We start from the raw sequence: 11,467 nt of genomic DNA, 5'->3' as shown, positions 1-11,467 counted from the left end.
CGGTGACAGTGACAGTGACAGTGACAGTGACAGTGACGGTGACATTGACAGTGACAGTGACGGTTACAATGACAGTGACAGAGACAGTGACAGTGATGGTGACGGTGACAGTGATGGTGACAGTGACAGTGACAGTGACAGTGACTGTGACAGTGACGGTTACAGTGACAGTGACAGTGACGGTGACGGTGACAGTGACGGTGACGGTAACAGTGACAGTGACGGTGACGGTGACGGTGACGGTGACAGTGACGGTGACGGTGACATCTCTTTTAAAGCATCTGTATTCTTTTTCGTCAGGGCATCTAGGCAAGGTCGCATTCACTTCCGGGTTAAGAAAAAGATAAAAGTTTAGTTCAGTACAATGAAGTACATTAATTACTCAGCAACTGAGACACACAGGCTACGATCAAATATGGGTTTTATACCTTATAAAAAAAAATATAAAGGGGGGGGGGTATGATTACAAACAGAAATAGAAAAGGATTAAAAACAATAAAAGTATGGGCAACACGAAACAAAGCTCAAAGCAAAATTCAGCAGAACAAACTGAACCTGAACAGCAAACAATCGCATACACAAAAAAAACACAACAAACGCTTTCTGAATGAAAGTCAAATTCTACCCAGTCCGATTCCGGATAACACTGATACAAGGGAAGCAACAGCCCCAATGCCTCTGATCATCGGTCCATCCACGACTGCTTTCCCTTGAAAAGCTCTTCTCCCCTCTCTCTCTCTCTCTCTCTCTCTCTCTCTCTCTCTCTCTCTCTCTCTCTCTCTCTCTCTGTCTTTCTTGACGTCAGTCTTCAAGTCTGCACTGCACAACTCGACTGTTTCAACTTAATATGGACACAACAACAACAAGTAATAATAATAATAATAATAATAATGATGATGATGATGATGAAATTAATAATAATAATAATAATAATAATAATAATGATGATGATGATGATGATGATGATGACACACACACACGCACACACACACACACACACACACACACACACACACACACACACCGCCACACACACACACACACACACACACACACACACACACACTGGCACACACTGACATTATTAGTGATATGAGGTAACCGGTTTATAATATCGTTGTATCAAGACGGAGGGCAAGGCAGCGGAGCCAGAGGCTGCCGGTGAAGTGAAGTGAAGGCCATGATAAGATCACACACACACACACACACACACACACACACACACACACACACTTGGGTTTTTGTGTTTGTTTCTCAGTTGAGAAACAGCACTGCCCTTAACAACAGTATAAATCTGACGGAAGCCAGCCGGTAAGCTCAGATACGTTGATTTTACAAAACGAGCAAAATCAGTGTCGTCACGCTTAGGGAGTGGTGCCGGCAATGATCTTGCAACAGATCGATCCTCTGTCTGTAAGATATGTTCCTTCTCTCCCACACCAGGTGTATGGGACTCCACTGAGAGAGCACAGTTTAACAAACATCAGACTGATAAAAAAAAATAATAATAAAATAATAATAATAAATAAAAATTAAAAAGGAAAACAATATTATTCTGCTAGCTACCCATGTCAAATTTCATATTGAAAATCAGGATAATGATTTGGTTTCATCAGTAATTACCCAAATCCACATTCAAAAATATACGCTACACCACAGTGGCGTGTTAATATTAACCCCTAGGCTGCCTGCATGACGAGATAACTCGTCATGGCAAGCATGTATGCTTCGCTGCCTGCATGACGAGATAACTCGTCATCGAAATATTCTGACTTTTCCCTGCTTTGCATTCAGTTCGTTGACAAAAATGCTGGTAGCTTTAGCTTGGGGAATCTTTCTGGATTCTATTCATAGCTAGAAACACCATCTGCGTCATAAGGCAGTCCTTTATTTGAACGTTTTGGTTGGGTTACTGGCCGCAGTCTTTGCCTGGCTCCTCTCCTCGCTCGCTCAACAAAATGTCGGACTGACTCCGTGCTCAAGACATGCGCTCGTGGCGAACTAAATCAACAAAAGATTACTTTCTTCAGCTAATGCTCAGAAAGAATTGGAGCATAAATTCGAAGGAGAAGACAGTGGTGAACATTTATAGGACGATTTGATAGAAAATAAAGGGAGCAATCAAGAGAGTGGCCAAGATACAACTATCAGTGAGTGATGCAGGCTGTTCAACTCTAGCAGACGAATTTTTAGCAGGGCACAGTATGAGCTATTTTCTTGGCACTCAGCCAACGCGGTCTGATGAAGTGACGGTGTGAGAGGGGTGAAGAGGAGGGGGGTGGAGACTGAGGGGGCGTGGCCTCACATCCATATTATCACTTGCAGAAGTCACAATGCATCTATTTCTTTTTCAGTTTTTTTATATTGTGGTTGTTCTAGTATGATTTTGTGTGTGCAGATATCCATTTGTCCAGAAAATGATATTTTTGTGCAAATTACCAGACTAATGTTTGCAATGAACAAGTTGAAAATGTGACAAAAAACAAAACACTGATTTCAAAACAACAGCATGTCACTTAAAATGCATACAATGGGAAAACATCATGTGTTTTGTATTCTTTATTCATTTCCCTTTCAGAAAATATATACTTTTATGGGTCTTTCTCCAATAACAAAGAGCACAGAATTTTTTGAAAATTTATACCCGTTTTTTGTGAAAAAACCCTGGCAAATAGATTTCACTTAAATCTTATTTTCCTGGCAGCGAAAGGGTTAAGCAGACAAAACTGCTGTCCGGATCCTAAAAACGTTATACAAGGGAGAGAACCCCAAATAGTTATTGGTGCAAAGGAAGACGGTATGGTAATGTCCCCTGGAGCCGACCTTGGCAGGTTGTTATTTCGAAAAGTTTGTGACTGTGTCACTATACATGTTTAATCTGAAGGGGGGGGGGGGGGGGGGGGGGGGGAATGATGATGTAGATTTATGTTTTTCAGTGTATGTCAACCTCTTTAACATTATCTATTCTGCACGAAGCTTTGATGTTTTCTGTATTGTGTGATGAACCATAATGATTTCTAGAAAGTTCGCTGTTTGTCTTCGTAAGAGTAGAAACACGAGAAAAATTAAGACAATTATGCCTTTTTCTGTGCATATTGATATAGGTATTATCTCGTTTCCGCTGTTATAAGTTATATAATGTGAAAATGACGGCAATATCTAAAATACGAAAACAAAGTATCGGTGCAGCCCTTGACTGTCCCTTGCGCATGCGTTGACAAAGATATTTTCTCTACATTTCCGCCCGCGTGAGTGCTAGAAGTGTCTGGCTCACCGCTGTTCAAAATTTGATTGAAATTTTGATTACGTCGGCCAGAAAGAGTTCAGAATGGTGTGTATACTTTCAATATCTTAACTGAACAATTGGCTTGAATCTACGTTGTGTTTCAAATCAAGCAATATGTCAGATTCCATGCAAAATTGATATGGCTCTGTAGGAACACGTGGATCGACTATGGCGGCAGTCATGTCCGACTGGACCATCAGAACAGATTTTGATTTGGACTTTGATGAGATACGTTGTAGGAGCTTTATACAACGAGGGTGGTAGGTGGGGTGGATGGGGGTGGGGTGAAGACGCTTTGATTTCTATATAGCACGCATGCTGTACTGAGGCGTCAACCACTTCTGTCAGATGAGAATGAAGGAAGGAAACCTGATTGAAAAGTCATTGATGATGTATAAATTGCTGTCAAAGTGTGGGAATGCTATATTGCTACTAGGAGTAGTACTACTTTTAACTTTGCACAGACAGATCACAGCTGTAAAGTAGCAGTCCAGATAGTTTAAGTACACGAAGCACCAAGCCTACATGAAGTTGTACCAAGCTACTGGCCAAATGATTAGAGCACTGGATTCTCACCTGATTTTCCTGTTTGATCCCTGGTTTGGCGCACCTGGCTGGTGAAGGGTGGAGATTTTTTCCAATCTCCCAGGTCAGGATATGTGTAGACTAGCTTGTGCCTGAACCACCTTCAAATGTATACACATGCTAAAGATCAAATATGCATGTTAAAGATCCTGTAATCCATGTCAGACAGTATTTGGTGGGTTGTGGAAACCCAAACATACTCAGCATGCATCAGCCTGACAGAGTTATTGGCCAGCTGTGTAACGAAAAGAGAAAAAAAAAGAAGAAAACTTGGAAGTTCAGCCATTCCGCTATCTATTGATTAAAATTGACTACATATTTTCAGGTCTTTAAAACAAAATTTTGGAGTTCATGTTACTAGAAAAATACTGTAAGATGAAACAAGAAGCGTGGCGTATTAGTATAATTTTATCAAAAAGTAATGTTTTGTCTTGATGTTAATGAAAAACCTTTAACACAAAAAGAGTGATGACTAACTGATGGTGTTAATTATACTGTATGTTTTTCCTGTTATTCAAGTCTGCCTACCCAAGCAAAGGAGACCAGAAGGCCCCAGCCGATGAGGCCCCTATCCACCGCATCCGCATCACTCTCACCAGCCGCAATGTCAAAAGCCTGGAGAAAGGTATGTACTAGTAGATAAAGGTCTGCCAAAACAATGCATGCTGGTAAAATGTATATTTGAACTGTTGGTTTCATTGACTAAGAAATTTTCCTTGAATTGTTTTCCCAACCACTTCTACAGCAATATCCTCAATTTTTTCCCCTCAAGATGGAAGATGGAATGAGCAGTGCTCACAACAAGGCATTGACATTCACTCTGTCAGTCAGACAGTGAATGGAGGGGAAGAAATGTGGATATTGCCACTTCTTCCGTTTCTTTCCCCCAAATTGTTGTACCAATATGTATGTCTTGGTATTGACAGCAATTGCTTTCCTGTGTTAACTTATCACTGCCACCAAGTATTTCCATGTTTAAAGTGTTTTCTTAAATTACCAGCATGTGTTTTTGTGTATTTGCCTATTGGGGTTAAATTTGTTGAGGTATCATTAAAAGGGTTGCAAGCAACAGCCATTGTGTATACATTATAAGATGGGAAATTCTGGTCAAGTCTGCCAGCAACCTCACAATGGAATGGTGTGCAAATACTGTTGGTATGCCCTTGACAGTGTCCACAGAAAATCAGTTGGCATGGTTTGTGGCTGATCAGCTGCTCAGTTTGGAACTTTATTAATAAAATCTGCTTGCTTAGGTACTGAAATCTAGATAAGGGTCTACTGAGGTGACATGTCCACCTAGGCAGCAAGAAAACCTGAGCACATGGGAGCACATGGGATCAGATCCCACATTTGCCACTATTTTCTTCTCTCCTTCCAGTGGTCTGGATGTTAGTCATTTGAATGAGACAATAAACTTAGGGCCTATGTGTAGCATGCACTTACTGCACACAAAAGAGCCCATGGCAACAAAAATGGTTTTGTTCCCAGAAAAAATATGTAGAAAATCTACTTTGACAGGCAAAGAAATACACTTGAACTTGGAAGGTGGAGAAAGAAAAGGGTGGCAGTGCACTGTAGTGACTCGCTCTCCCTGTGCAGAGCAGCCCAGAGTTCATACAGAGAAATCCATTGTGACAAATACAGTGCTTGTGTTAATTCTGTTCTCTTAAAGCATTGGTAATCTGTTCCACAAGTACACTGGTTGTCATGATGCAAGTCATACTAGCTGTTCAGTTTCACTTCAGTTTGTTTTTTGTTTTTTTTTCAGGTTTTTTTTGTTGTTGTTTTCTCAAGGCCTGACTAAGCGTGTTGGGTTACGCTGCTGGTCAGGCATCTGCTTGGCAGATGTGGTGTAGCGTGTATGGATTTGTCCGAATGCAGTGACGCCTCTTCGAGCTACTGAAACTGAAACTGAAACTCAACCGCCAATGTTGCCAATAACAAATTGTGAAACGGTGTATCTTTCACTTTTCATAAGATAGTGTTCTGAAAATAGCCTCTTCATGATGGTTCATTCTGTGGTACTGCTGCAAAATTTGTTGCCTGTGAATGTGTAATAATTAGATCAATGTGTGGCATATATGGATCTGTCGACACTGACACCTCATTGTAACAAACTATGCTAAATGGTACAATATGACATGCCTCTTGCAAGATTTATGATACTGGTGTGTCTTATGTAATTTAGATATGTGTGTGTGTGTGTGTTGCCTGTTAACCACGAAAATTGTGTGTGTGTGTATGTGTGCGGGGCTTCCACAGATTTCAGCAGTGAGTAAAAATGAGAAAGAGCAACAACAACAACCAAAAAAAAAAAAAAAATTATTCGTTAATTAATTGCCCGTTAACCACCAAGAGAGTGTGTATGTGTGTTGCCTGTGAACCACCAAGAGATGAGTGTGTTGCCTGTGGTTACCAAGACTCTTGTCTGTGTGTGTGCAGTGTGTGCGGACCTGATCAAGGGGGCCAAGGACAAGAACCTGAAGGTGAAGGGGCCGGTGCGCATGCCCACCAAGATACTGCGCATCACCACCCGCAAGACGCCCTGCGGCGAGGGTTCCAAGACCTGGGACCGCTACCAGATGAGGATCCACAAGAGGATCATCGACCTGCACAGCCCCTCCGAGATCGTCAAGCAGATCGTATCCTTTCTGGGGGGGGGGGGGGGGTTGTTTGTCTTTTGGGAGTTTTTGGTTTGTTTTTTTTGGAGGGGGGGGGGATTGTTGTGTTTTTAGGTGAATAAAAAAAATAGTCGACTGCTTGTAAGAGTGAAAGTACTCCCCCCACGGGGGCAAAAATTAACTGTAGTCAAGAATGAAACTATATAGACTAAACAAAATGAACTGTCTAATGTTGACAACCGGCCAGAGTGAAACAACTACCACCAAAAAGTACTGTATAAAATATTATTTGTACAGTGAGAAGTTGACTGTAGATGAAACTGAAATAACTTTGAAAGACAACAACAACAACAACAAAAAGAAGAGATTGTGCTTGTAAAGTTTGGATTGTGCCGTAAAATGCCGACTGCAGACGAGAGTGACAGAGCTGTACTGTGCTGTTCCTGCCTACAAATGTTGTGCTTTAAAGGAGAAAGACCTATAGAACACATATTGACACATGTATTGTACAAACAAGTATTTGGGGTTTGAAATATACTGTCTCTCTGGTATGTTAAAATGGTGGTGTTGGCCAACTGAAGGACTGCAGAATCACAGTTAATTTTTTTTTTTTTTTTAATCTGAAAAGTGTTCACAGTAAGGAATGTTCATGAGACAAGTCTTGAACAGACCAAACTGACATACCTGGATTCCACTGAATGAATTGTTGTGTTGTTTGCTATGACTGATAGCTAAGTAAAAGTCAGTTGCATTTATATATGCAATTTATTTCTTCCAGGGGAGAAGATATGACTTGATTTAAAGGAACATGGCAGCAGACTGATAAATTAAGAGGGAGATAACCTCAAAGAGAAGAAAATGTTTTTCATGATCCTTTTTTTAATGATTATATTTTTATTAATTTATAGTCGTTATATGGAAAGACTGCTGCTGTGTGGTAGTCTGATTACTGATTATTGTGGTTACGAGAGGAATGTTTTGTAACCATATGGAGATAGTCTGTTGTCAAAAAAATTAGAAAATTGTTTGGGGGCATGGGAGGTAGAATTCTTTTCCACTGTGTTGGGTTATTGAGGTAATAATTCAGAAATTGAAAATGTGAACAAACCTGTTTTGACTTGATATCTTTTTTTATTCCTTTCTAGTCAGCAGTTGGACCAGTGTTTTTTGATATTTTAGGTTATTTCTTTTAGGGGTTTTTTTTTTTTGGTGTTTTTTTTTTCTTATTTTATTTATTTATTGTGCGTGTGTGATGGTGATGGTTCATGTGGTTGGTTATCATTGATGATTTCCTTAACTCCCATGCAGACGTCCATCAGCATTGAACCAGGCGTGGAGGTTGAAGTGACCATCGCTGATGCATAAATGAAGGCAGCAGTTGAGATGACAACATTTTCATCTTGAGTCATGATCAGTCGGACAGTCAATAATAAAGATTCTGTTTGACATTTAGGAAACTGTGTGTGTCTTTGTGATTTGTGAGAATGTTAAGTTGTTGGGATTTACATGAAAATGTTTCAACACAACTTGTCTCAGAGTCAGAAGATATAATATTGGTACATGTGTTAATTAGTCACATAAGAAATGTGCTTCGCAAGTGTTTTATAAAGAATATCCAGAAAGGCTGTTTTAACATTGATCACCTCAAAAAGCAAACACTTAAAAAAAATTTTTTTTAAATGTGATATGAAGAAACTGGAGTTGATGTTAACGGGAGAGTGTGTGTATGTGTGTACTCACATGTATGAGTACAGACACACTGGAAAGAACATATGTGAAATCACACATTTAATTACACATACTTAACCGTGACCCAACTAGTGCAGACTCCAGCGGGGGTCTGACATTCCTCACACACAATGTTTTGTTGTTGTTGTTTTTTTAAAAGCACCACTTGAGGAACTGTAGTTCACTAGATGTTAAGAGTGTAGTCCTAGTACAATATGTCTTTTCACTTTAAGCAGTACTAGACTTGGTGATTTGAAAGGTAGGACAATGGGTGTTTGAGATGTACATGAACCCTGTGTGTGTACAAGCATATGTTGGCACACCAATGAGTGTATTTGTTTTCTAGATGTTTATACCCTTATCAAAATATCATTGAAGCAATCACAGGCAAACATTGAAATTGGACGTTACCATGATATCCTGCGAGACGAATGTAACTTCTAGATGCTTGGGAGATGAAATTCATCTCATCAAGGAATATCCTCTTTATAATGATTTATGACATGAATTGATACCCAATTACAGTCTTCATCCTAGGTCAGGTGATCATTTTTGCATGTCTTCAAAATCTAGAAAACTTCTGCCTTCAGTTTAAAAATTTACAAAGATAGCAAATGGCTGAGTATAACTCTACAATTAAAGTAAAAGGTCTGTATCCATGGTTAGAACTTTCCCAAGCGATGTATAGTTAGGTGGATTCGAGAATTTTATGTTGTGTAAGCAACATGAGTGTTGTAAACACAGTCACTTATTAGTTGTTTCATATTTGTTTTGTTTGTAATCCTTCATACCCCGATAGGGGTGAAACTGAAAGAAAAATAAGTATTATAATGACTGAATTTTGTAAAACCCTTACATCAAATAACAAGTGTCCTATAGAACTGTGCAGCAAAGTGCAACACAAGATGACATAATGAATTGAAATCATCGAAAATATATTAAGAGATCAGTGACAACATTTTGGTAAGAGCACTTTTAATTCTGGAACATGAGTGCATGGTTGTTTGAAGTGGGTTCTCTGTGCCTCGAAGACATGATATCACTCTATTGACAAAAGGTACACTAACACGAAGGATGTTTTGACACAACTGGTACACTAACACGAAGGATGTTTTGACACAACTGGTACACTAACACGAAAGATGTTTTGACACAACTGGTACACTAACACGAAAGATGTTTTGACACAACTGGTACACTAACACGAAGGATGTTTTGACACAACTGGTTTCTCTGTAAAATTAGGGTTGCTTTCCCCAGATAAAGAACATTATTACAATGCAGCGCTGCTGGGTTTTTTTGTTGTTGTTTTTTTCTTTTTCTTTTTCTTTTTTTTTCTGTCTGCAGCTGAATTGGATTTCCTATTAAAGTGGATTTTTCTACAGAGTTTTGCCAGGGACAACCCTTTTCGTTCCATGGGTTCTTTCACATGCACTAAGTGCATGCTACACACACGAAGACTGTTTTATCGTCTCATCCTAATGACTAGCACCCAGACCACCACTCAGTGTCTGGTGAAGGGGAGAAAATACTGCTGAGAGTGTGTTAGATTCTCCTCTGCAAGTCGGATATGTTACCCACAGGATCACCCTCACCACTGTGAGGTATGCAGTAATGATGGTAATAATCCATAGAATGCCTTTGGCTTTCCATGTAAAACACGGTCCATTGCGCTGTACAATGTAAAGACCAACAAGTAAAACATGCAATTAAACACTAAAGTCTAAAACCCATATCTGTGTGCCAGGCATCCCACCATGTGTGTGTGTGTTTTCTATGTTGCGTCAAAATGCAACTGTTTGGACAACTTGAGTAAAAATGTCTCCACCAAGGGAAATAACTACCTTGATCTTGGTGTGCTGAACACTGGTCTCCCTTAGAACGGAAACTTCGAGATTTTTTCTTTTTCTTACTTTTTTTGTTATTATTTTTTGTTTGTTTGTTGTTGTTGTTGTTTTGCATAATTATAAACACACAACACACACGTGCGTGCACACACACACACACACACACACACACACACACACACATGCACGCACGCACGCACTGGCATTCACTTGGGTTTGTTCAATGATTGTAACGGTGGAGGAAAACTAGGACTCCCAGTGTTCGTGTCCTTTCGAGTAGTCGGTGTTCGGGGTTCGAGACCCCGTCCTGGCATGGTGCTGTGTTGTGCTGTGCTGTGCTGTGCTGTGTTGTGTCGTGTCTTCACTCCACCCAGATGTGAACGGGTACCTGACCTCGGCTCGTGGGTTGGTGAAGGCCGGGTACTCAGTCTCCGACGGCTGAAGGAGTGGACTCAGTTGGACTGGCCGCCGCCTTCAGTTCAATCCCGGCAATGTTGATAATGAAAGAATAATACGTATGCCTACTACTGGTACTACGCCATTCGCGGAACACAAAATCAAAGTATGCAATATACTTACTCAGTTATAGGACTGTGACACCGGCTGATTTCCATCACCCCCCTCACACACACACACACACACACACACACACACACACAAGAAGACAAATTGTGCAACAAGTGTAACATCCTGGAAGACGAAATCCATCTTCTTGATCATTGTATTAAATATAAAACATTAAGGCAACAATTTTTTTTTTAAAGGATATTCAAAATTCGAATAACACAGGACATAATTATTCCCAGTCAGGTGATGCTAACAGATGATGAATATATACGAACAAAATTGGGAAAATTTGTTTATGAATGCTGCTGCAATTTACTACTGCATTAACTGATTGATTAATTGTGTTTTTCATTCGTTCATTCATTTACCATTGCACTTGTGTCTTATAAACCTTACGGTTTCATGACAATAAAATCTATTTTGTATTTTGTATTTCTTTTTATCACAACAGATTGATCTGTGTGAAATTCGGGCTGCTCTCCCCAGGGAGAGCGCGTCACTATACTACAGCGCCACCCATTTTTTTGTATTTTTCCTGCGTGCAGTTTTATTTGTTTTTCCTATTGACGTGGATTTTTCTACAGAATTTTGCCAGGAACAACCCTTTTGTTGCCGTGGGTTCTTTTAAGTGCGTGCTGCACGTGCTGGACCTCGGTTTATCGTCTCATCCGAATGACTAGCGTCCAGACCACCACTCAAGGTCTATTGGAGGGGGAGAAAATATCAGCGGCTGAGCCGTGATTCGAACCAGCGCGCTCAGATTCTCTCGCTTCCTAGGCGGACGCGTTACCTCTAGGCCATCACTCCACTATTCTATTCTATTCTATTCTATT

The 11,467-nt window shown here is 40.1% G+C and overlaps 1 protein-coding gene across 1 annotated transcript; it reads left to right on the top strand.

The window, feature by feature from the left end:
* Positions 1–3,172: 3,172 nt before the first annotated feature.
* Positions 3,173–7,949, top strand: LOC143275889 (small ribosomal subunit protein uS10). The gene is made up of 4 exons (XM_076580202.1): positions 3,173–3,331; positions 4,391–4,496; positions 6,314–6,513; positions 7,801–7,949. Exons 1-4 carry the CDS (start codon positions 3,329–3,331, stop codon positions 7,855–7,857), a joined length of 366 nt encoding a protein of 121 aa, XP_076436317.1. The 5' UTR covers positions 3,173–3,328; the 3' UTR covers positions 7,858–7,949.
* The last annotated feature ends 3,518 nt before the right edge of the window (positions 7,950–11,467 follow it).

This window comes from Babylonia areolata, chromosome 31 (assembly GCF_041734735.1).
Source record: "Babylonia areolata isolate BAREFJ2019XMU chromosome 31, ASM4173473v1, whole genome shotgun sequence".
Classification (NCBI taxonomy): domain Eukaryota; kingdom Metazoa; phylum Mollusca; class Gastropoda; order Neogastropoda; family Buccinidae; genus Babylonia; species Babylonia areolata.
This window is presented reverse-complemented; position numbering and strand designations above follow the sequence as displayed.